Source organism: Salmo trutta, chromosome 10 (genome assembly GCF_901001165.1).
Source record: "Salmo trutta chromosome 10, fSalTru1.1, whole genome shotgun sequence".
Lineage (NCBI taxonomy): Eukaryota > Metazoa > Chordata > Actinopteri > Salmoniformes > Salmonidae > Salmo > Salmo trutta.
Window position 1 is genome coordinate 8343602 of NC_042966.1, and position 27527 is coordinate 8371128.

General features: G+C 42.6%; 1 protein-coding gene across 2 annotated transcripts; it reads right to left on the reverse strand.

Moving 5' to 3' along the window:
• Positions 1-571: 571 nt before the first annotated feature.
• LOC115201045 (T-box brain protein 1) lies at positions 572-25508 on the reverse strand. 2 transcript variants are annotated; one of them, XM_029764272.1, is made up of 6 exons: positions 24540-25508; positions 14151-14305; positions 13313-13434; positions 7145-7303; positions 6782-6843; positions 572-4882 (listed from the first exon to the last, which is right to left on the reverse strand). In XM_029764272.1, the coding sequence occupies exons 1-6, from the start codon at positions 25085-25087 to the stop codon at positions 4087-4089; spliced, it is 1842 nt and encodes a 613-aa protein (XP_029620132.1). In that variant the 5' UTR covers positions 25088-25508; the 3' UTR covers positions 572-4086. The 2 variants fall into 2 exon arrangements, with proteins under 2 accessions (XP_029620132.1, XP_029620131.1); XM_029764271.1 differs by having other exon boundaries at positions 572-4915.
• Positions 25509-27527: the final 2019 nt, after the last annotated feature.

Sequence of the window (27527 nt, forward strand, 5' to 3'; positions counted from 1 at the left end):
TCATAACTAGATTTTTGTGTTTCATCACTCAACATTTTCACATAAATCTCCCAAAGAAATCTATGCATGATTCTTAGTTGCGTGAGTGGGTCTTAAGATACGACCCTTTATGAATTATTGTTGAATCATATTTATTTCAGTGGCACTAGTGTATTAAATACCTCTCTTTTACAAGAGTTCATTTTAGTAAGTCAAACAAGTGGACATGGGAATATAACCTATAACTTGTCTCTCTATGTCATCTAGCTTGCACATAAATTACTTTTTATAATGTAAGTGTCGTGCTTTTGATTTGTGATTTTAGTTAACACTAATAATGCTATTGTGATGATTAAAGATATTTCTCATGAAAGGGGTTACCAAGGCGAAACTGGTTGAGTGGGAACTGAATGTACTCTATTCATCATAATTCATCTGCTTTAAGGTACCTTTTATAATGGTGAATTATGAGTATAATCAAATTATAATCAAACTAGACTTGATATCAACATGTGTAATATACAGTACAATGGATATATGGGTATTATTCAATAGTTTGTATTTACATTCAATGAGATATCAAACCAAACAGTTGTGATTTAAGATAGTTAAACTTTAATTCATGAATAAAAAACAACAGTACAATACACACGTAAGCCACCTTTAATAAATAACATTTCTTCCCCTCTGTTTTCTGCCATTCAAGTCTTTTTTACATTAGAATAAATCAAACACAATATTTTGCATTTCTCTACTGCATTCCTGAATCATCTGAGTCTGTATCCCTTTCCTGCCTCCTCGGACCGATTGAGTTAATGATGATTTATACACCTCTATAAAACGTGAGGATAATTCATCTCACAGAATGGAAGGTGCCCTACTCCAAGACAAACAGTGCACATTAAACACAAATGAACATGATTCACTATCCACCGTTGGATGGAGAATTTGACCTTTCAAGTCTATCCCTTACTCTCTAAACCTTTTAAAGTCATCATTACTTCTGTACACAATAGCAATCCCAGGGGACTACATTTCCCATTCACAGGTTTATTCTGATATAGGGGACATGAACGTTAAAGGATGAATAATAATCATTGGTTATGGAGTGTTTATGAAAGATTTCTATTGTCACGAGTTGGGTTTGTTTTGCTCATTGTAAGGAGTGAGATTACCACTAGGTGGCAGTCCTGAGGAGTCCACACCACACATACAGAATTCTCTATTTCCCCCAACAGAGACACTCACTAGCTGTCATGTTAGTGCAGGTTCAGTGCCAGTGTAACATACAAAAAGATACAGAGTAAAATGTCAGCACATTTTCATAGCATTTGATCAAACCAACGTTTTTAATTGCTCTTGCCATATTGAATACCTTATAAATAATTGCACTTAAATGACGTAAATAACTCTCCACCTCTTATCAAATAACTCTAATTTTTAAGTTAAGATATATTAAGAAACCTCGTCCCTTTCTTCGTTTTTTTCAATTAAACTGCTTAAAGGTAAAACCGAAATGTTCAGGAAGCAATATACTATTTTTGTACAGTGTCCAGCATGAGATTCTACATAAGAAAACATCTAGCTTGACTTTTTAAGTTCCAGTTTATTCCCTTTCCCTATTTAAAAACACAAAGTCAGTCCAATGTCATGTGCGAGACCTTTACTGTGCTGCAGCATTATTGCATTATGATGGTGTCACAGCAGTCAAGATTAGTTCCGTTTAGGGAAGGATGTCTTTCTGTTTACAAACATATTTAATATAGGATTCTGCATTACCACAGACCTGATTGTCTTTTCCATCCCATTGCTCCAATTTCTGTCAGAGAATCACTGATTAGCCTGACACAAATGGCAGAATTTCCTTTCGAAAGTTGGCACCTACTGTATATAAGTCATGAATGAATAATATAAAAACACTTTGATGAGGTCAACAAAATTAACATCTAGTATACTGTATATGTATGTCTTTTTTTAATACAATTCTATCTTACATTAAGTGTATTCAATCTTAGCCAGCAGTGTTGACTATAGACACACATAACTTTCTTCTTTTTTTTTTAAGTGGATGTGTTCGTCACCTTCCGGTGTGAGTGGTTGACTGTGTTTATGAGTCATGTCTTCATGGTTGGCCTGTCACTCACCAAGTGCTAATTATACCATGTCTGTCCTCTGTGCATCATATACTGTAATCATATACTTTAGCTACAGAAGCTTGATAAATAATGAGGTCTTGCCTTGATTACATTCCTGTCTGTTTTCTGATGGCCTTGCAATTGGAGCACACAAACCCAGCAATACGTGGTTTAAGACCACCACTATCCCAGGGTCCTCTGAGTGAGTGGCTGCCTGTCACCCAATAGTTGTCTGTGGTCATTAGCACCTTGTGAAGGCAAGGGCTCTGATCAGCTCAGACTGGAGGCTCTCTCTCTCTCTCTCTATAGATCTCTTGTCACCTTGACAGGAAGCTGCGCCTTTGTCACGACATGATGAACCTAACGTCTGGGGGTGGACACGGTCTGTCAGGTCACCCTAACCAAGCCTGGGAGTGACAATACTGTACATAGGCTACATGTACCCTGTCTGTTTGGCTCTCTCTTAGCCCTAGGATACATATGTGCCTGGTATCGGGTTGGGTGGAAATGGAGAAGCAACAGAGGTCATCAAATCCAATGAATAAATACAAATACTACCCTATATTACCATTACCCTGTGTAGGCCATATAATGGGCTTTTGGCATTATGATTGTGTCTGTGTGTTTGTGTGTGTCATTACCAGCTCTCTGTTAGTAAGGATTTCCAGTGTGTGTTGTCCGAGTGGCCCCCGTTTTAATGCAGTTATTGATTGTGGTCTTTATTTGTGTGGTGACGGGGGCACTTTCAGATTGATTTAAATCACACAGAGGGCGACCTCTGTTACAGTGAAACCGTCAAAAACTTTTACCCTGTAATACCGAACGCAGCTCCCTGAAATGGTCTGGGATGGATGCCTGAGAGTAAATTCATTCCAACGATTTAGGTTCCCTTTGTGCGTTTACAAATTCAAATGAATCGCTACTCTAGTTGCCTCCAGAGTGTCTGTGAGATATGTTGAATTCCATTGTGTTGTGAGTCTTTCGGAGTGGCGACTCCTATTGGCTGCTAAGGCCAATACTTCTAAATGAGAGACCTGCTGTAGGCTTCAGAAGACCAGAGGAAGACTAGCCCGTCGGGCTTGAGGCTGATTAGGGTTGCCACTTCAGATCAAGATGGCTAAGGTCCCCCTGACCTCTGACACCTGACCTCTGGCCTCTCGCCTGTGTGCTCGACCCTCAGCTTGCAGTTTTTCACTGCTGTCACAAGGGGGAGTTGCAATCTCCTCAGACAGTAGAGGATAAGCCAGAAATTACTCAATTATGTTATTAACATGCAACCAGTCTTGTCTGCATCTTAGTACATTGGGGCATGTGATTGCGATCATATACTAAAAGAGTTGGGAGAATAGAGAAATGTCTGTGCGTGAGCATGTGTGTGTGTGTGAGAGAGAGAAAGCGTGTGGGCGATTGTGTAAGTGTGTGTGTGTGACGTGGGAAGACCGGACAGTCCCTGCAGGGGTCTGTCAGCAGGTGTGCAGACGTCTTATTTTCTAATCCCCAAACGTTAGAAAGACTTAAGTCACAGGTCTGCGTGTCGTTGTGTCTACGTGTCTCTAGGGCAGTGTCAGTGGACCCAGTCAAATCGCCTTGGCTCTTTGGCCCTCACACACTTTGACAGTCACCTTCAAAGTGTTAGTGTCTGACCTCAAAAGGGTCCTTGTTCTGAAACACGTAGCCAACACAAAGAGAGGGCCTTATGAGCAGAGTAGCCACACTTTTGGGCTATAGAGAGGTCTACTCTATTTGTAAAGTATATATATATATATGTGTGTGAAAATAGCTGAGATACAAGGTATCTGACTTGTCTTCACCCTTTTGATGTTGGACTTCCGTAGCCCATTGAGCTTCAGTCCAGCACCATTACATGACTTCATTGGACAGGCAGAGACACACGGCCATGTGGGAGATACTACAGCACAAAGAGGATCGGGTAGGACACTAGGAGAGGGTATTTACGTGGTGGGTGGGGGGCTCAGTGGGTGTAAAAGCCGTAGTAGCCAGCGTCACTACTGCTGTCTTTTTCACAGACCTCCGCACTGCGGGTGGGTGGCGAGTTCTCCGTGCTAGAGGCGTAGGGCGACACTCGCGGTTTCTTGCTCTCCACCCCGCTCTCAAACAGGCCGGAGTCGGCCGAGTCCACTGATTTGACCGAGGGGGGTTCCAGCCAGGGGTCCTCTCCCCCCACCTCCTTGGGCTTGTCCTGTAGTGGGGGTGGGGGGCGGAGCGGATCTAGCAGGGATGGGGGGTGGAGCCTGGCATGACCTGAAGAGGAGGAGTTGGTAGAGGACACGGGCCTGAACCAGCCTAGACTGGGGCCGGCTTTACTGGGGTGGGGGTGGTTGAGGTACTGAGGGGAGGGCCGGCTGGTGCTCCAGGCCGCTGAGGAGGCTCCCGAGACGGATACGCTGGCAGGGGCGAAGGGGCTGTCCCCGTAGTAGCCCAGTGCATGGTGGGCCGACGTCTGCAGGGGAAAGGGCTTGTAGAAGCTGTTGCTAGCGAAGTCGCTCTCGTAGGTGTTGAAGTCCAGCCGGTTGGAGGCGACACTCTGCTGGGGGGAAAGGTACCAGCGGCTGTGGGGGCTGGCTGAGGGGTCTTTGGACTGCTGGCCCATGGCAGCCATGTGCTCCCGGCTGTAGAATCGGCTCTGAGGCAGCGGGTTCATGTACTGGTCCGTCAGGTACCCCTGTGTGTAGCAGGTCCCCGCCAAAAACTGCTGGCCCTCGGTGGGGGATGGGGTGAGGCGGTCCGTGTCAGGCGGTGCATACAGCCTAGGCAGGGGAGGTGTTACTTCCTGGCAAAACCTAAGCCAAAAATATCTCTCAATGAACTATAAGGCTTCTAACGCCTATTCATATCAACACATCTTTGTGAGATAGAAATACATAGGCCTACCAGCGTTAGCAATTTTACATTATACACTGCTCGAAAAAATAAAGGGAACACTTAAACAACACAATGTAACTCCAAGTCAATCACACTTCTGTGAAATCAAACTGTCCACTTAGGAAGCAACACTGATTGACAATAAATTTCACATGCTGTTGTGCAAATGGAATAGACAACAGGTGGAAATTATAGGCAATTAGCAAGACACCCCCAATAAAGGAGTGGTTCTGCAGGTGGGGACCACAGACCACTTCTCAGTTCCTATGCTTCCTGGCTGATGTTTTGGTCATTTTTGAATGCTGGCGGTGCTTTCACTCTAGTGGTAGCATGAGACAGAGTCTACAACCCACACAAGTGGCTCAGGTAGTGCAGCTCATCCAGGATGGCACATCAATGCGAGCTGTGGCAAGAAGGTTTGCTGTATCTGTCAGCGTAGTGTCCAGAGCATGGAGGCGCTACCAGGAGACAGGCCAGTACATCAGGAGACGTGGAGGAGGCCGTAGGAGGGCAACAACCCAGCAGCAGGACCGCTACCTCTGCCTTTGTGCAAGGAGGAGCAGGAGAAGCACTGCTAGAGCCCTGCAAAATGACCTCCAGCAGGCCACAAATGTGCATGTGTCTGCTCAAACGGTCAGAAACAGACTCCATGAGGGTGGTATGAGGGCCCGACGTCCACAGGTGGGGGTTATGCTTACAGCCCAACACCGTGCAGGACGTTTGGCATTTGCCAGAGAACACCAAGATTGGCAAATTCGCCACTGGCGCCCTGTGCTCTTCACAGATAAAAGCAGGTTCACACTGAGCACGTGACAGACATGACAGAGTCTGGAGACGCCGTGGAAAACGTTCTGCTGCCTGCAACATCCTCCAGCATGACCGGTTTGGCGGTGGGTCAGTCATGGTGTGGGGTGGCATTTCTTAGCCCTCCATGTGCTCGCCAGAGGTAGCCTGACTGCCATCAGGTACCGAGATGAGATCCTCAGACCCCTTGTGAGACCATATGCTGGTGCGGTTGGCCCTGGGTTCCTCCTAATGCAAGACAATGCTAGACCTCATGTGTCTGGAGTGTGTCAACAGTTCCTGCAAGAGGAAGGCATTGATGCTATGGACTGGCCCGCCCGTTCCCCAGACCTGAATCCAATTGAGCACATCTGGGACATCATGTCTCGCTCCATCCACCAACGCCACGTTGCACCACAGACTGTCCAGGAGTTGGCGGATGCTTTAGTCCAGGTCTGGGAGGAGATCCCTCAGGAGACCATCCGCCACCTCATCAGGAGCATGCCCAGGCGTTGTAGGGAGGTCATATAGGCACGTGGAGGCCACACACACTACTGAGCCTCATTTTCACTTGTTTTAAGGACATTACATCAAAGTTGGATCAGCCTGTAGTGTGGTTTTCCACTTTAATTTTGAGTGTGACTCCAAATCCAGACCTCCATGGGTTGATAAATTGGATTTCCATTGATTATTTTTGTGTGATTTTGTTGTCAGCACATTCAACTATGTAAAGAAAAAAGTATTTAATAAGATTATTTCTTTCATTCAGATCTAGGATGTGTTGTTTAAGTGTTCCCTTTATTTTTTTGAGCAGTATATATTAGTTGGCGATATCTAGTGTTGATACAGAGGACTGAGTAGGTGTGTGAGCACTGTGCCTCAGCGCCTGCTTGAATAGACATAGAGCGGCTTTAAACATTCTCATTCAAGACTAGAGGCCCCTCTGGAGAGCAGGGTTTTGTTTTCTCTTTATTAATTCAGTTATTTTCTGGCATACTCACGTGTCATAACTGTCCCGGAAACCTTTAGCAAAGGGGTTATGGTCTATTTTCAGCTGAGTGATCTGTGTAAGAAATAGCAGGAGACAGGATGGGAGAGGGGGCAAGGATAGGACAGAGAGATCGTTGGAGAGAGAGTGTGAGAGCGTAGACGCATTAGAAAAAGAGAGAGAGAGAGAGATCACTGACTGCATGAAATAATTCATGAGGGTTACACACAGTTAATTTTCTTATCGTGGGAAAGTCTTCTGCTTTGGCACCTTTGTGCGAGTATACTTCTATTCCCAATTAAGTTATAATTGTCTATGATATGCTATGGAAAAGAGCACGCCCAATGAGCTGTTGAGGTCAGGCGAGGTTACTCACATCTGCATTTTGATAGGCTGTGACAGCGATGAATTGGTTCTCCGGAAAGATGAAGGTCTGGGCCTTGGTGGTGAGGAAGGGGTCCTCAGAACCATCGTCTTTCACCTCAATGATGTGCAGCCGTGGCTGGTACTTATGGAGTGACTGCAGCACGATCATCTAGAAGGCAACAGCACTGGAGAGTTAGTTATAGAAGAGCATTACGACCATCATAGCCTTAGGAAGTAGTTTGGGGGTGGGGGTGCTGCGATATTTTTCGCTGTGGGGGGAGGGGGGATGCTGAGAATTTTGGGTCAAAGGGGGGAGGGGGGCGGCGCTGAAACAAATGTGTTGTCCGCGCTACAGACGGCTATATCGGTCTGCTAATACAGGACTAGTAAAGGCCCAGTGCACTACATTTGTGAGAATATATATATATATATATATATATATATACATACAAACACAGGGCATTTGGAAAGTGTTCAGACCCCTTTTCTTTTTCCACATTTTGTATGTTACAGCCTTATTCTAAAATTGATTAAATAATTATTTTCCCTCATTGATCTACGCACAATACCCCATAATGACAAAGGAAAAACAGGTTTTTATAAATGTTTGCTAATTTATAAAAATTAAAAACAGAAATACCTTATTTCCATAAGTATTCAGACCCTATTCTATGAGACTCGAAATTGAGCTAAGGTGCATCCTGTTTCTATCGATCATCCTTGAGATGTTTCTACAACTTGATTGGAGTCCACCTGTGGTAAATTCAATTGATTGGACATAATTTGGAAAGGGACACACCTGTCTATATAAGGTCCCACAGTTGCATGTCAGAGCAAAAACCAAGCCATGAGGTAGAAGGAATTGTCCACAGAGCTCCGAGACAGGATTGTGCCAAGGCACATATCTGGGGAAGGGTATCAAAAGATTTCTGCAGCATTGAAGGTCCTCAAGATCACAGTGGCCTCCATCATTCTTAAATGGAAGAAGTTTGGAACCACCAAGACTCTTCCTAGAACTCGCCGCCCGGTCAAACTGAACAATCGGGGGAGACGGGCCTTGGTCAGGGAGGTGACCATGAACCTGATGGTCACTCTGACAGAGCTCCAGAGTTCCTCTGTGGAGATGGGAGAAACTTCCAGAAGGACAACCATCTCTGCAGCACACCATCAATCAGGCCTTTATGGTAGAGTGACCAGATGGAAATCACTCCTCGCTAAAAGGCACATGACAGCCCGCTTAGAATTTGCCAAAAGGCACCTAACGGACTCTGACCATGAGAAACAAGATTCTCTGGTCTGATGAAATCAAGAATGAATTATTTGTCCTGAATGCCAAGCGTCACATCTAGAGGAAACCTGGCACCATCCCTACGGTGAAGCATGGTGGTGGCAGCATCATGCTGTGGGGATGTTTCAAGGGCAGGGACTGGGAGACTAATCAGGATCGAAGCAAAGATGAACGGCACAAAGTACAGAGAGATCCTTGATGAAAACCTGCTCCTGAGCGCTCAGGACCTCCGACTGGGGCGAAGGTTCATCTTCCAACAGGACACCAACAACCCTAAGCACACAGCCAAGACAATTCAGGAGTGGCTTCGGGACAAGTCTCTGAATTTCCTTGAGTGGCCCAGTCAGAGCCCGGACTTGAACACATTTGAACATCTCTGGAGAGACGCTCCCCATCGAACCTGACAGAGCTTGAGAAGATCTGCACAGAAGAAAGGGAGAAACTCCCCAAATACAGGTGTGCCAAGCTTGTAGCGTCATACCCAAGAAGACTTGAGGCTGTAATTGCTGCCAAAGGTGCTTCAACAAAAGTACTGAGTAAAGAGTGTGAATAATAATGTAAATGTGGGGGCTGGTGCCAGGTTTCCTTCAGACGTGACGCTTGGCATTCAGGCCAAAGAGTTCAATCTTAGTTTCATCAGACCAGAGAATCTTGTTTCTCATGGTCTGAGAGTCTTTAGGTGCCTTTTGGCAAAGTCCAAGTGGGCTAGCATGTACCTTTTACTGAGGAGTGACTTCCATATGGTCACTCAACCATAAAGGCCTGATTAGTGGAGTGCTGCAGAGATGGTTGTCCTTCTGGAAGGTTCTTCCATCTTCACAGAGGAACTCTGGAGCTCTGTCAGAGTGACCATCGGGTTCTTGGTCACCTCCCTGACCAAGGCCATTCTCCCCTGATGGCTCAGTTTGGCCGGGCGGCCAGCACTAGGAACAGTCTTGGTGGTTCCAAACTTCTTCCATTTAAGAATGATTGATGCCAATGTGTTCTTTGGTCCCCTTACCAGATCTGTGCCTTGACAGAATTCTGTCTCGGAGCTCTACGGACAACCTCATGGCTTGGTTTTTGCTCTGACATGCACTACAATCAAGTTGTAGAAACATCTCAAGGATGATCAATGGAAACAGGGTTTCACAGAATTGGTTCTGAATACTTATGTAAATACGGTATATGTTTTTATTTTTAATACATTTGCTAAAATGTAAAAAACTGTTTTCGCTTTGTCATTATGGGGTATTGTGTGTAGATTGCTGACAATAATTGTTTTCTAAATCCATTTTACAACAAGGCTGTAACGTAACAAAATGTGGAAAAAGTAAAGTGGTCTGAATACTTTCTGAAAGCAGTGTGTATATATACTAGAGCTCGACCGATTAATCCGCATGGTCGATTAATTAGGGCCGATTTCAAGTTTTCATAACAATCGGCAATCGGCATTTTTGGACGTCAATTATGGGCGATTACATTGCACTCCACGAGGAGACTGCGTGGCAGGCTGACCACCTGTTACGCGAGTGCAGCAAGGAGCCAAGGTAAGTTGCTAGCTAGCATTAAACTTATCTTATAAAAAACAATCTTCACATAATCACTAGTTAACGACACATGGTTGATGATATTACTAGGTTAACTAGCTTGTCCTGCATTGCAAATAATCAATGTGGTGCCTGTTAATTTATCATCGAATCACAGCCTACTCCTACTTCGCCAAACGGGTGATGATTTAATAAGCGCATTCGCGAAAAAAGCACTGTCATTGCACCAATGTACCTAACCATAAACATCATGTATATTTTTTTAAACCTGCATATTTAGTTAAAAGAAATTCATGTTAGCAGGCAATATTAACTAGGGAAATTGTGTCACTTCTCTTGCGTTCTGTGCAAGCAGAGTCAGGGTATATGCAGCAGTTTGGGCCGCCTGACTCGTTGCGAACTGTGTGAAGACCATTTCTTCCTAACAAAGACTGTAATTAATTTGCCTGAATTTTAGCCAGCAATATTTAGACTTATGGATGCCACCCGTTCGATAAAATACGGAAGGGTTCCGTATTTCACTGAAAGAATAAACGTTTTGTTTTCGAAATGATAGTTTCCGGATTTTACCATATTAATGACCTAAGGCTCGTATTTCTGTGTGTTTATTATATTGTAATTAAGTCTATGATTTGATATTTGATAGAGCAGTCTGACTGAGAGGTGGTAGGCAGCAGCAGGCTCGTAAGCATTCATTCAAACAGCACTTTCCTGCGTTTGCCAACAGCTCTTCGCAATGCTTGAAGCACAGCACTGTTTATGACTTCAAGCCTATCAACTCCCGAGATTAGACTGGCAATACTATAATGCCTATAAGAACATCCAATAGTCAAAGGTATATGAAATACAAATGGTATAGAGAGAAATTGTCCTATAATTCCTATAATAACTACAACCTAAAACTTCTTACCTGGGAATATTGAAGACTCATGTTAAAAGGAACCACCAGCTTTCATATGTTCTCATGTTCTGAGCAAGGCACTTAAACGTTAGCTTTCTTACATGGCACATATTGCACTTTTACTTTCTTCTTCAACACTGTTTTTGCATTATTTAAACCAAATTGAACATGTTTCATTATTTATTTGAGACTAAATTGATTTTTATTTATGTATTATATTAAGTTAAAATAAAAGTGTACATTCAGTACTGTTTTAATTGTCATTATTACAAATATATATATAAATAAAAATCATCCGATTAGTCGGTATCATCTTTTTTTGGTGTATCGGTATCGGCGTTGAAAAATCATAATCGGTCGACCTCATATATATATATATATATATATATATATACATATATACATATATATATATATATATATACATATATATGTATACACATATATATATATGAGGTCGACCGATTATGATTTTTCAACGCCGATACCGATACACCAAAAAAAGATGATACCGACTAATCGGATGATTTTTATTTATATATATATATATACATATATATTTGTAATAATGACAATTAACACAAAAAAATAAAATAGAAAGAATATATATATACACTGCTCAAAAAAATAAAGGGAACACTTAAACAACACAATGTAACTCCAAGTCAATCACACTTCTGTGAAATCAAACTGTCCACTTAGGAAGCAACACTGATTGACAATACATTTCACATGCTGTTGTGCAAATGGAATAGACAACAGGTGGAAATTATAGGCAATTAGCAAGACACCCCCAATAAAGGAGTGGTTCTGCAGGTGTTGACCACAGACCACTTCTCAGTTCCTATGCTTCCTGGCTGATGTTTTGGTCACTTTTGAATGCTGGCGGTGCTTTCACTCTAGTGGTAGCATGAGACGGAGTCTACAACCCACACAAGTGGCTCAGGTAGTGCAGCTCATCCAGGATGGCACATCAATGCGAGCTGTGGCAAGAAGGTTTGCTGTGTCTGTCAGCGTAGTGTCCAGAGCATGGAGGCGCTACCAGGAGACAGGCCAGTACATCAGGAGACGTGGAGGAGGCCGTAGGAGGGCAACAACCCAGCAGCAGGACCGCTACCTCCGCCTTTGTGCAAGGAGGAGCAGGAGGAGCACTGCCAGAGCCCTGCAAAATGACCTCCAGCAGGCCACAAATGTTCATGTGTCTGCTCAAATGGTCAGAAACAGACTCCATGAGGGTGGTATGAGGGCCCGGCGTCCACAGGTGGGGGTTGTGCTTACAGCCCAACACCGTGCAGGACGTTTGGCATTTGCCAGAGAACACCAAGATTGGCAAATTCGCCACTGGCACCCTGTGCTCTTCACAGATGAAACCAGGCTCACACTGAGCATATGTGACAGACGTGACAGTCTGGAGACGCCGTGGAGAACGTTCTGCTGCCTGCAACATCCTCCAGCATGACCGGTTTGGCGGTGGTTCAGTCATGGTGTGGGGTGGCATTTCTTTGGGGGGCCGCACTGCCCTCCATGTGCTCGCCAGAGGTAGCCTGACTGCCATTAGGTACCGAGATGAGATCCTCAGACCCCTTGTGAGACCATATGCTGGTGCGGTTGGCCCTGGGTTCCTCCTAATGCAAGACAATGCTAGACCTCATGTGGCTGGAGTGTGTCAGCAGTTCCTGCAAGAGGAAGGCATTGATGCTATGGACTGGCCTGCCCGTTCCCCAGACCTGAATCCAATTGAGCACATCTGGGACATCATGTCTCGCTCCATCCACCAACGCCACGTTGCACCACAGACTGTCCAGGAGTTGGCGGATGCTTTAGTCCAGGTCTGGGAGGAGATCCCTCAGGAGACCATCCGCCACCTCATCAGGAGCATGCCCAGGTGTTGTAGGGAGGTCATACAGGCACGTGGAGGCCACATACACTACTGAGCCTCATTTTGACTTGTTTTAAGGACATTACATCAAAGTTGGATCAGCCTGTAGTGTGGTTTTCCACTTTAATTTTGAGTGTGACTCCAAATCCAGACCTCCATGGGTTGATAAATTGGATTTCCATTGATTATTTTTGTGTGATTTTGTTGTCAGCACATTCAACTATGTAAAGAAACAAGTATTTAATAAGATTATTTATTTCATTCAGATCTAGGATGTGTTGTTTAAGTGTTCCCTTTATTTTTTTGAGCAGTATATATATAAAAGTGTTCATTCAGTACTGTGTTAATTGTCATTATTACAAATATATATATATTCTTTCTATTTTTTTGGGGGGGGGGGGGGGGGCACCCCTACTATGACGACCATGAAATACGATCAAAAGCACCATCAATAGAAAATCGAATTTGGATAAATATTCAAACTACTGAACAAACACACAAACAGCAAAAAAGCAACAACATAAAACATGAGGATTTGATGACATATTTCAATGAGTTTCTGAGCATACTGTATCTGTTACCTGCCCAACGTTGTTGGAGCTGCCCTTGTTGTTGGTGAGCTTGAGCTTGCCAAACGACACCTCCTGCCTCATCCAGTGAGCCCCTGTGTTGGGAGAGTCTGGGTGCATATACATCCTGTTCCCTATGGGAAAGAGTGAGTAACAACGTTCATGAAGCCATCGTGAGCCCTTTATAAGTCTACATTAGCCTACATAAATGCTTCGCAAATCACTTACAAGCAAATGCCATACTACACAGTCACAGCTCCAGTTAACATCGGCACCACAACATTCTAACCCGCCACCACATAATCATTAGCTACCATGGCGATGTTACCACAACTACCACTACAGTGTAATAAGTCCGGTGCCACACAGCCACAATACCTGCTATGACACAGGTTGACCTATTTCGATGACTGCAGTGCTCTGTGGTAGTTCAAATTGATGCTCTATCTCTCAAGGCTACTCTGGACGAGTATTGTGGATTCACTCATTGTACCACTGTATGTCATTGATTGGAGCTGTATGGATGACAGAGAGTGTGTGGTGTGGCAATATTATAAACTGGGTGGATCGAGCTCTGAATAGTGATTGGCTGAAAGCCGCGGTATATCAGACCGTATACCACGGGTGTGAGAAAACATTACTTTTAACTGTTCTAATTATGTTAGTAATCAGTTTCTAATAGCTATAAGTCACCTCGGGGGTTTGTGGTATATGGCCAACATACCACGGCTAAGTGCTGTATGCAGGCACTCCGCGTTGCATTTATCTTAAGGACAGCCCTTAGCAGTGGTATATTATCCATATACCACACTCCCTCTGGCCTTATTGCTTAATTATAATACAATCATACCTGGCATGTTGCCCTCTGCTTTGCCACACTGGACCCACTTGCCTCCCTGGTACCTCCAGTGGTGCTGGTCAGCCAGGACCACGTCCACATACACATTGTAGTGGGCTGACGGGTCCAGAACGCTGATGTTGAAACTCAGGAAGGGGAACATCCTCCTAGAGTAGAAGAGAGGAGAAATACATCATGGTCAGATGAGAGAAGAGGGAGATCTATTTGGTTAAAATACAATAAAAGAGATGTACTGTAGTACATTCTTATAGGGCAAGATTTAAATGAAAGTAAAATACCACTCAAAAATGCATTTCTTGGTATTTGTTTTATTAGTCCACTGTTGATACAGTCAAAAAGATTTTGGGACAGTTGACTAATGAAACAAATAGCAAAATATAGTTTGAGTGGAATTATTCCATGAAGTAACACAAACATGATACTGTATTGCTCTTTCTAATAACCTTATGATGTGTGGTGTTGTCGTTTTACCCCTATTATTCCAATGTGGATATACACAGTACAAACAATTGGAATTAAAATACATGAACATTTCTTGACTTGACAGCTTTACAACACTACCATCAGAATGACTAAATCTACTTCGAGCTACAAATTGTACTACAATCTGAACCAATCCCAAGGCATCTTTGTCAGAAACAACATCGAGCAAGATAGAGAGGGGATTTTTTTTAAAGCTCTGTGTGTGTTTCTTCTGTGTGAGGTCAGACGGCTGAGAGGTGATAGGAGGGGGGGGGGGGCAGGGTGTTGTAGTGGAGGTGAATATTTAATATGGCTGTTAATAAAAGATGGGCCAGAAAGCAGCGTCTGATTGCTGGAGCTTTACTTGGTGAACTGATTTGATCACAGGGGCAGTCACTGAGGAGGTAACGGGGAGGTCAGCCTGTCCCAAGGCAATACAGTGGGGGAATGGAAGGTAAAGTTTGCCCAAAAACAGGAAAAACACACTCATACATACATAATGTACTGTAAACACACACACACACACACACACACACACACACACACACACACACACACACACACACACACACACACACACACACACACACACACACACACACACACACACCAATACATAAGGCTACCGGGGCAGCATGGCACAACACAACCACAGGATTACTTTCTGTTGGAGTGGATTCCCGGTCTCTAAGCCTGTGTACATTTTATAACCCCTTGCGTGCCCTTTGTCACCCTGGCATATCCACTTGTAACGGCCGTTGTCAGAATTAGACCAAGGTGCAGCGGAGGATGTGTTCATCATCAGAATTTTAATTCAAAAAGAGAACACTTTACAAAAATGAAACAAAAACAACCAGAAACAGTCCTGTCAGGAAAACACACTAACAGAATACAATTACCCACAAAACCCAAAGGAAAAACATGCTCCTTATGTGTGACTCCCAATCAGCAACAACGAACTACAGCTGTGCCCGATTGGGAGCCACACACGGCCCAAAACAAAGAAATACAAAAAAACCTAGAAAACGAACATAGAACGCCCACCCAATGTAACACCCTGGCCTAACCAAAATAAATAACAAAAAACCCCTCTCTATGGCCAGGGCGTTACAACACTATACATATCACTTTACACTAGGCTGTATATGCCTTCATTATGATACTGCAGGTTGCTGCTGTTTGAGATAAGCACAGGGTAATTGGTGTTGCTAAATATTCGCGGCATGCTTTTGGCCCGCTGTTTTTATACTTCATAATACATGAGGCTATAGCTGTATAGCACTTCCAACGCAATACATAGACTGAGATAGTGTGCCTCTAGTGAAGGTAAGATACTTGATCAGATAAGGCTGTGACCACTCCTTAGTGGTTCAAAAAGCTGTGCTAAAAACACACTTACTTTCCAGAAACTCTCACCACCACCACCAACTAGCCAACTCAGGAAATTACTATTATGGTGAGAACAGGAATGCAATTTCTGCTACGATATTCATCATTAATACTGAAGGTGCTTACGTTTTAGAGGGTTATTTGTTGGTTGACTACTATGGCGAGAATATGAAGGCAATTTCTGCTATAATATTCAGAATTAATACTGAAGGCGCTTACTTTTTATAGGGTTATATGTAGGTTGCTTTAAATGAAACCATGGTAAAGTATGTAATGCTACAATACTATAGCAGAGATCGAGAGAGAGCTACTCTCTGCCTCTTACGCTGACAGCCCTGTCTACCTCGGTATGACAGAAGGGGCATTACCTTTTCCACTTGGTGTGAGCCTATAAAGTCAGCTCATTTAAATTCAGTCAGCTCGACCCTCAAGCTCTTTCAGCATTTAGCAGTGTAAAACAAGTGAGGTGTATAAAGAGACATTTCTCTGTGTGTGTGTGTGTGGGGGGGGGGGGCATCCACTCTGGAGGCTAACTCCTATTCCAATGGGGTGTGTGTGCATGGCATATGTGTGTATCTCCCAGATTTCAATACCACAGTCAATTAGTCAAGGCAAACTGTACTCTGCTGAGACAGCGTTAACCTCTCCTCTTCAATGACAGACATTAGGGAACCCAAAGGATCTGTGCCAGAATACTATATAATTCATTAAAATGTATTCAGAAAACAAACCACCTTAGGTTGTGACATTGTTATAAAATCTGTTTTGTTTTGTGTTTGTTCTGCATACTTTTATGTGACAAGATGGAAGAGGCTGTCGTATCTGTACGAGGCAATGTGCCATTGACAAAACCCACACGAGACCTTACACACATCATACCCTTTGGTAAGACAAAATACAATTGGTTGGTGATATTTTTTCCTTTTACAGTAAATCTCCACACTGTTGGATAGCAGTATGTCGACCTGAATCATGGGCAGTCCAGTGCAACAATCAATCCCAATTCTCTGTGAAACCCAAGTATTGTGGCAGCTCCTTAGCTGCTATTACATGACAGGTGATAGGTTTCTCTTTCTACGTATGTGGTTAATATAAGTGAAAACAGACACTGGCAGCAGGCTGTTTGAGTCATGAGTGGAACCCCACTACCCCATGAGAGAAAACAGAAAACAAGAACACTGATAGCTGACATTTTCCTTCACTGATATTGTCAGACTTATTTAAACTGAGGCCTTTTATAGGAAATCAGAACTTGTCGAGAGGAAACCAAAGGGCGAGCCACAGAGATGTGGGGGAGGTTCAGGGGTTTTCATTATTGATTATGCAGGATGAGATCTGGAAACTTCTCTGGCTGAGTCTGAAAGGCAGAGAGCCTGACTGAGAGTGGGCAGCCACAGACGGGTCTAGCCATGCCATGATTCCATGTCTATTGACTCCTATACTACTGTCTTTAGCCTAAACCTGTCTGGTAGGACAGGGATTGTGGTGGCACAGGTAGTATCTGTTCTAACTAAACCTGTCTGGTAGGACAGGGACTGTGGTGGCACAGGTAGTATCTGTTCTAACTAAACCTGTCTGGTAGGACAGGGATTGTGGTGGCACAGGTAGTATCTGTTCTAACTAAACCTGTCTGGTAGGACAGGGACTGTGGTGGCACAGGTAGTATCTGTTCTAACTAAACCTGTCTGGTAGGACAGGGATTGTGGTGGCACAGGTAGTATCTGTTCTAACTAAACCTGTCTGGTAGGACAGGGACTGTGGTGGCACAGGTAGTATCTGTTCTAACTAAACCTGTCTGGTAGGACAGGGACTGTGGTGGCACAGGTAGTATCTGTTCTAACTAAATCATCGTATTTAAGTCAAATACTTGCCAGACAGCCAATCATTCAACATGTTGGTGTAGTTTGGAAAAACAAAGCTCAATGACAAACATCGGCTTGTCGTTGAAATGGGTTTAGAGAGAAAGAGAAAGGGGGTTGTCCTGGGAATGTGAAGCAGAAGCTGGTGAGTGACTGCGTATTCACAGGGGAGAAGACTTTTCTGCTTGAGTGCACCCACTGATTCAACAGGACAGGAGTTCAGGTCCAGTTTATGTCACCACACATGTACACTTGATCATCGGTGATGAAAACATGCCAGTCTACAGCTGCTGCTGGACACAAGGAGAGTATCACACTATTTATAGGCATCTATTCTCTATCCAGTGGATCAAGGTACAGTATAGAGAACCTTTGTGTAGACAGAAAACCGAACAGCAGCTCAGGAATATAGTCAGATGATGTTATTTGATACACTATGACGATATGATTGATAATATACTGTTTGCATTGGACTTTAGATATTGGCTGGACAGTAATTAAAATATTCTGAATATATTCCAACAACATATTTTTGCTGAAAGCATGAACTTTAGGAATGCACGATATATCGGTGAACATATCAGAATCGATGTCTAGTTTAATGCCCAATGTGCAAAACCGATGCCAAAGCTGACGTGCATACCTATATAACGAAGGTACATGACGTAAAGACGCCACGTAAAATTTTGCGCTATACTTGCAGCACACAGCATTCCTAAACTAGCCCACAATGTCTGCTGTGTGGATCGAGCAGTCAACATGTCGAGCAGTCATTTGAAAGAGTAACGACATTTCAGCGAGACAACTCAAAGGCGAAATCCATTAACGCCAAGATAATGGAATTTATTGCCCTTGACAATCAACCGTTCTGTCGTGGGTGATGTTGGCTTTCGCCGACTGGTCAAGCACCGGTTAACACTACCAAGTGCGCTATTTTTCCGATGTTGCCCTACCGGAGTTATACAGCGTCACTGCTATTAGCTTCACGACATACATATTATGGAACACCGTTTGGGTCTTTGCGTGTCAAAAAAGATACAGTAGCACTGTCAAAGCTGTACAAAACAGACAGCAAACAAGCAAACACCGGCCACGAACTATGTGTTTACAATACCGTGTTGGTAATAAAGCATAATTTGTCCGACCGCAACTTCTGGGGTAGCTAGCTTTAGCTTGGTACCTAGCAAGCACCAATACAACCAGCCTGCAAACAATGACCAGCAGAAACTGCAGTCATTTTCATTATTCTTAGCAATGATTTAGGAATCCTTGTGAGTAAGTATTAGCTAAGTTGCCACTTGTTGTTCGCTTATTGAAATTGAACTTCAGTTCATGAAAATAAATAGCTAGCCAGCTACTTAACCCTGTGGCCCAAAGCAAACGTTATAAGCAGCCAGCTAGCTTATGTGTTGTGAAGCTAGCCACAATAAGGATTAGGCACAATAGTGGAATTTGCAGTTTGCCTTCAAAATAAAAGTATGTCATTGACAGTGATGCAAATGAATACGAATAGTAAATTATGTGATCCTTTTATTTTGAAGGCTAACCTTAAAGTCCACTGTTGTGGCTAATCCTTAATGTGGTTAGCTTCACAGATGGTCCGACCGCCATTAATCAAATAAAAACTGTCTTATAAATTAGGGTTATTTTAGATGATGACACCTAGCTATATAGTTAGCTAGCTAACTGTAGCTACTGAAACAGATGTCGTTTTGCTATGTTTTTGGGGAAGAACATTGTTTGCATCCATGAGCTAGATAGCTGTTTTTTAATGACCAGCACTGTAAGTGCGCGGGACAACTTTACCAGCATCATAGCATACATATCAATGAATCGTTGTGACATATGAATTACAAGTGAGTGTAATCAATGTGTAATAACTACGTAAAAAATGTATGAGCGCATTAAATTATTATGTGACGTGCAGTCATCTTCAGGTCCTGATTGGTCGACAAGCTTATTTGACACGTCAAATAGTGTTATTTGACGTGTAAAATAGTATATTTTTTGACACGCAAACACCGAAACGGCGTTCCATAGAAATCCTGCTTGAGAATGAGACGACTGAACAAATGAACAACGAAACAGCACAGCAAGTAAGTGAAAGAAATAGGTTTTGATTATGCTTTACTGGTAATGGGGACATACGTAAATGCCAACAAAATAACTTTTTGGTCAGTGTGGTGTATGTGTGTGTGTGTGTGTAACCTTTATTTAACTATGCAAGTCAGTTAAGAACAAATTCTTATTTACAATGGTGGACTACCCCGGCCAAACCTGAACGACGCTGGGCCAATTGTGCACTGCCCTATGGGACTCCCAATCACAGCCGGATGTGATACAGCCTGGATTCAAACCAGGGACTGAAGTGACGCTTCTTGCACTAAGATGCAGTGCCTTAGACCGCTGCGTCCATGTGTTGCGTCCATGTGTGTGTGTGTGTGTGTGTGTGTGCGTGTGTGTGTGTAACTGTACTAGAAAGGCTGCTAAAATTGTAAATATCGGATATCGGTATCAGGTTTTTTTGGCAAGCAAAATATTGGATATCGGTATAGGCCAAAAAGGTCATATCGGTGCATCACTAATGAACTTCAAATCAAAGGTTTCTATGAGTGGATGCCACCATACATGCAGGGCTCTACGGCTACACTGACTTTAAAAAAGTAGCATGTGTGCGCCTAAGTTTAAAAATTGAGTCGCACAAAAATAAATTTAAGAGCACAATGAAAAATATTTTGGATATAAAAAATGTATTTGCGCACTGGTGCTCCTAAACTATTTTACTACAGTGTGAGTAAAATGGTCACGCTGTAGAGGCCTGGCATGCTCCCCATTCTCGACATCTGTCAAGAGGTGATGAGAACTTAAACATCAGAGCGTATAGGAAGTACTTGGGTTAGTTCCTTCTGAAATGTTGGTATTAGAGGTTTCTGCAAGACACTGCATACTTCAAGTATGCACACACCAACATCTGTACAGGATGTGACAAGTTGTTTAAAAAGCCTAAGACACCAAAACCTTGAAATAGTCCTACTTCTGCTTGTGGTGGAGCATATGTGCATTACCCAGACACAGACTAGGTTGCACTTGATGTTGACAGACACTGATTGCTATATCTCTACAAACGCTTGTGTGCATTTTTATTTAACCCCAGTTTTCAGAAACACCTCGACAGCTACAGTAAATAAACCTAAAAGCCTAAAACGTCCAACACTTTCTGCTACAGTGTCAACGGCCAATATAGTATTATTCCATGAACTTGAATTCTAAAAAAAAAGATTACAAACATTGGGTTTATATAGTACTTTTATAGGACCAAAGACACTTAAAACCAATGAACAAAAACTTGACTTTATCCTTGATCATCATATTCTATTTGAGGCGTGTTCATTACTTGTTTATTTAGAAATGGGTTATAAACAGTCAAAATGGTTTATTTACATTACGATTGATTGATCCTAGTTACAATTTTAAAATGTTTTTTTTGGAACATATTAAGTGACAAATATTACCGAGATTCATTGAACCAGAGAAACAGAGATGTATTTTCTCTCTGAGCAGGTTACCATGATTCCTGTGAGTCTCAGGTTAGGGCAGAACTCTTCCTCTGAAATGGGCTGCCTACACTGTAAGAACTTACTCAATCCTATCTCCGTCCAAGAACACATCTTGCTATAGATCGATAATAGCTAGAAACGTCATCAAATTAGAGAGTATTCCAAATTCGAATACTGCAACAATCCAAAAAGCACGCAACAATATAACGCTCATGTCTTCTTTTACAAGAGACGTTTCTGAAACCTAACGATGGCTGAATGCAGTTGTTGCTAAAAAAATGCATGTCTTGGTTCAATTCCAATCATGAAGAACCAGCACCTGACATCATCTCCTCAGTTATGTTTCTATCAGCAATCTTAGTACATGGTGGACCACTATCACAATCGATAGAAACCTCTCACCAACAGATAGAGTTCCATTGCCACTGCCATGAGTCAAACAGAGTCAGTGGTGGTGGAGATGGCTGGGCCGAGCCAATGTTAAATTAATTGTTCTTGTCTTACAGGAACACTTGAAAAGAGCAGGAGAACCCTTGCCCCCGCTGCATGCCTTGGGATTGCAGCACATTTCAAAAGGCCAGACTTGTTCTTCTGAGGGAATGGGATCCTCACTCGCTATACTCTTAACTGTACCAGAGAAGAGGTGTGAGTGAAGAAAGTGAAAAAACCCCAGCTTGCCTTCCTTCCTGGACTTCAAAGGGTGCCTAGCACCACTGCTCTGTGTATGGCCATCTGAAGCCTCGCTGGTGCCTGCTCTGCCCATCACCCCACACCCCTCTCTCTCTCTCTCTTTCTTGCGTGCACATGCGTGCTCTCTATATGTCTCTCTCTATGTCTCTCTCTCTCCACAGTATGTCTCTCTATGTCTCTCTCTATGTCTCTCTTTCTACTGTATGTCTCTCTGAGTCTCTGTCTCTCTGAGTCTCTCTATGTCTCTCTCTCTGTCTCTCTCTCTATATGAGTCTCTCTATGAGTCTCTCTCTCTCTATGTCTCTCTGTCTCTTTATGAGTCTCTCTATGTCTCTCTCTCTGAGTCTCTATGTGTCTCTCTGTCTCTTTATGAGTCTCTCTATATGTCTCTCTCTGTGCCTCTATGTCTTTCTCTCTATGTGTCTCTCTATGTCTCTCTCTCTCTCACCCTTTCACTTGGCTCCATTTAAGTTCCATTGGAAGTGAGTAGCATTGCAGAACCCAATGGCTCCAATACTTTTCTTTCACTATCAGTGGAAAATTATATCATGAGAGTAGCTATTTGGTGGTAAGTCTGTTTACACATACAGTATTTCAATTCAATGTGCATGTAATCATTGATATCATGATTGTGTAGGGGTGTATGTTGCCTGTGCCTCTGTGTTTGTGTGAAGAGGGGTGGGGGGGGGCACGGCAAAATGTGTATTTTAAGATATGCATTAATTACTTTAATTATATGAGCCGAGATGACCATGACCAGACTGTCATTTTCCACAGGGTTATCTGCCAGGAGAGGTTATATCAAAAACGGACAAACACACACACAGACAAACACAAAGGCAAGCACTAACATACTGTAGGCCTACACAATCATGATAGTAATGATTCGAGTAGAGAGATGAATGTGATTGAAAGAACCTGAACCAACTGTCACTGATTTAAACCATGACAGAGAAGTGAGGGTGTTCTTTCAATCTGGAATAAGGTTTTATTTTCATATTTACCATTGTAGCAGTACAACATTGCATTTGAAACAAGTAGGAAAATGGTTCAATTAGAGACGGTGGGTAATGCCAGCGTGGTGATACACTCGGCATGCACTTCAGGGAGTCAGGCTGAAGTATCATAATGTTTTCCAGCAACAATATTTCCATGATATTGTGGCTGGTATTTATGCTCCTCTGCTTAGCATATTGGACTCAAACCAGCGCATGAGAACTTGGATTGCTTTGCCTAAAATGTTCACGATAAGTTGCACAAGTTAAATCAATTGGAACATACAATAAAAAAAAATATGCAAAGGAAAACTAGAAAAATATTTGAGAAGCTCACAATGTTGGAGTTTATTTAAAGTGTAGCTTAAATAGCATGCATATTTCATTATGGGTAAATAGCAACAACTAAAATAGCCAGCGAGTTTAACATGTAAATGATTATGTTTTGTGCATCATATTAATTAATATCTAATAAACAAGCCTGAATATTTTTGAGCACTTTGTTAGTCTGTAGCGGGTCAATACCCTCATGCCGGGTCTGGATTCATTCTTATAGGCCCAATTCATTTTCGTGTGACATACTTGGCTTTGGCAGTTTGGCACACACTGATATGGCTAACATTATGTAGCCTACACATACAACGTTTAGGAATGAGTTTGAGGAAAACATGAGCAATGCACTAAGGAACAACTTTCCCTGAACTTCTCACCAATGATTAGCTCACATTTGCTCATGCCTTGACACCTGTCAAAAACTTTTGGCGAACTAACCTAGTCCTACAGTACACTAGCGGTTCTGGGGGGGGGGGGGGGGGGGGGGGGGCAGTGCCCAAGTGACAACAATTGTGGACCCTCTTATGGCCCCCCTAAATGTGGAGTATGAAATAATTTTTAGATAAAACATTTTTTCTATCTCTCTTTTTTACATCCGTTATTAGACAGTTGTAACGATGATGATTATGAACATGGTCTTTTGCCTGCTAATGCCTGCAATGCAGTGAAGAAAACGATATGACAACAATAACGTCTAATGTAACTGGCCCCTCTAACAGTACAACTGGCCCCAGCTTGCCCCCCCCCCCCCCCCCCCAGTTGAAATGGTCTAGAACCGCCCCTGCTACAGTACCTATGGAACTAACACATTTTGCTGGTTGAATTAATGTTGTTTCCACCTCATTTCAACCGAAAACAATACGTGTGATGATGTTGTATCAACATGGAAAACTCTTTTTTTACCAACGTTTAGCTTAAATCCATTGTCAAGGTGTCATGTTGAATTCACGTTAGTTGAAAACTCAACCAAAAAAATACATTTTGAACTGACGTCTGTGCCCAGTTAACTGTCATTTGGAGTCTACATAAGATGTTATAGGCGTATAATAAACAGGCAATACGTTTCCCTCTGAGGGAATTTGCATTTTTACTCACCGTCCCTGTTTCGTTATGATCATTTCCGTTTGGTATTTGTGGAACTTCGCCCACAGAGGATAGTTGTTGAGGAGAGCCTGCGTCTTCCCGCACACCTGTAGCCCAGGTAACGGGTAGAGTGGAGTGCGAGGGTACCCGTGTTGAAAGGGTGCGGAATAACTCTCCGGAGAGGCAGGGTAAACTTCTTTGCTAGTTGTCGAGAAACCTTCGCCTCCCGTCGGTAAATACGTCTGTCCCATCCCGTTTCTAGTTGGCGACCTGACACTGCTGAAGTGGCAGCTATTGAGGGGAGTTGGTGAGTAAAACCTCCCGGGTTGTGCTCCGAAACCTGCCACAGTTTGGTCTGCGTGGTATGGCAGTACCAACCCGTCTTGTCCGTTTTGAATTGCGTCTTGGTAATATAACCTGGTGTCCTGAATTCCCATTTTGAACTCCGCTAAATCCTTGCTGCGTTGAATTTGATTGTTGCTGTCCGTGTCTTTTCCGAAAGTTTGCGTATCAGTCCCATTCAACATACTGAGATAAAGATTGGGACCTATGCCGCCCATGTGCAGCCCCAGTCTCAGTGTATGCGCAATGTCATAGGTTCACCGTGCCCCTTTGTTTCGAGTCGAGTGGAATGAAAGCGCGTTTTAACGATTTTGAGATAAAGGCACAACATTCAACATTTCGCCCACCTACCGTTTTTTGTTCACCCAACAACTAAATAACACGTTCTAAAGTTCCTAGAACAATAGGTCTATCGACTTCTGGAAAACACACCCTCAATTTCAATATATCAAGAAATAGGCAATAGTTTAGTAAAAGTCACGAGGTAATGATTTTATCATTATCCTTCGAAAATAATTGTCTTTTTTCCCCCCCAAGAGTCCCTGCCAGTGTCTCAAACACATGCCCTGCTTCCTAACCTATGATATATACATTTTGCGATTGGTAATTGGTTGGAGGTGGATCTGATGCCGGAGCCGGACGTGATAGGCTTGAATTTCGCAAAGACCCTCCCCATTTCCCAAGGACTTGCTCGTGCGCTCATATGCTCTAACTAAGCGGACAACACGATAAACAATTGTTAAACTGTCTGAAATGGTTGTGGGGGCAACGTTTTCTCACTTTAGGCTACTTAAGGTCATAAACACATTTTAGGAAATATAAATAATACGGTGCATCAGTCCATTGATTACTGGAATTGCTTGTGATCAAAATAAACTCAATATTTTATTGTAGTGGCAGATGCAGGTAGGTAATGATAATATTATAATGAAAATTATAATAATAATAACAACATCAACAATATTATTATGATTACTTAGTAGAAACCAACTATAATGCCACTGTACTAGGCCTAATAGCCTAATAATAAATTAGTCATTTTGAATACAGCATACAGAGAAATTAAACAGATAATTAACATATATAGGCATATTGTTAATCAGATGTAAATTATTCCTATAACTTGTTATTAAGATAGTCATACCCTAACTGTTGTGAGCCTATTCTTCGATAGCCTATTCTTCTCTGATTTTGGCCCACAATATTTTGCCCTTTTGTTTTAAAAACTAACAAACAAATAAACAAACAAAAACAAGTTAATGGTTAGTCTTTCGTTTAATCATAACCTTTAGATATAAACAAATGCACATTTCTGGCCTTTATGTTGTCATAATTCAAATGTTGAAATATCAACCATTTACAACGCATTGGTTAACTGAGACAGCGTGCACTGGCGTGCTCAACACGTTCTGTACCACGCTGACACCAGACTGTGATTAATATATTCTCAACTCCGTCTCTGACTTTAAACCAACTTAGCCTACATGCAACATTTTAATTGAACGCTATTTTTTAAAACATGTTTTAGTCATCATCGGAGGGATGGTTGATAAAAGCATCCGCACACCCACAAGGTTTGGATTTAATTTAGAAAAATAGTCTAATCGGGTAACAGAACGAGTGTGAACGATTCAATTTAACAAAAGTTTCAGAGTTTTGTAATGTTTCATAAAATGACATTTCTAAAATGTTTTTGTTTTGTAAATGAATGCATATCACATGTATTTCATATATTGACTCAATCATGTTTTAGAAAATTTAACAAATATTGTTTGTAGAGGAATACATTTGCAGTAATCTAATACCAGTCATTGTCACCTTGATGTATTTAAATTAGCCTGATCATGATCAGTTATTGATTGCTTGAAAAGAGAGGTATAAAATTTGAATACATAATAGTCCAGAGGTTCTTCTAACTCTGACTTTTAAAATGTTTAACAGTTTTGTTTTTGGACTTAAATTGGTCAAATCTCTGACATTTGCTGTCAAATTAACCACATAAACACATTGATTTCACAAAGAAGGGAGTTATTTCTAGTAATTTAGTGAAAATAATGGGATCTGACCGCTACAATAAATGTATTAGCTCAGTAGCAGAGTTAAGAATACTAGAGAATAGTGTACAAGATGAAATAGAGACTGAGGTGACTAAAATATTGTCTATGACTGACTCCAGCAACTGTCCCTGTGTGTTCCAAGAACACAGACACAACTTCTGTTAAATCTGCTCGAAGAGAAGATCTTTATGTTAAACACAGATAAAACAGATAACTCCAGGGGTATTGACCCCCCGCCCCACACACACACACACACAAATACACAGAAATCCCCCAAGTGCACGTATGACACAGTCCTCCCACTCCACACTGTCATTGCTCTAATCTTAACTTCCTGTGTCTCTCCTAGCAAGGTGAGCTCACAAGGGCACGCCGCTGAAGTCATCGTTGTTGACACGAATGGCGAGAGGGCCACAGTCTGAGCAACACAGCGGCCAGGCCAGCCAGGCGTACCCATGAGCCTCCGGGGCAGAGCCACCATTTCTCTCATGTCATCCTACTGCAGGTTGCCCCAGGACATTACCTTGGTGTGCACAATCAGCTTTCATTTGATCCTCTAACAATTACAAACAGGCCACGTGCTAGTTCTCAACATATTCAT

What these genes read in the sequence shown, in the direction of transcription:
- LOC115201045 (XM_029764271.1), bottom strand. Translation starts at nt 25,087, where the DNA reads ATGGGCGGCATAGGTCCCAATCTTTATCTCAGTATGTTGAATGGGACT. An exon ending in GCTCCAACAACGTTGGGCAG is followed by an intron (nt 7,304 to 13,312) that starts GTAACAGATACA and finishes GTTGCCTTCTAG; the next exon opens with ATGATCGTGCTGCAGTCACT. An exon ending in CAGCCTATCAAAATGCAGAT is followed by an intron (nt 6,844 to 7,144) that starts GTGAGTAACCTC and finishes TTTCTTACACAG; the next exon opens with ATCACTCAGCTGAAAATAGA.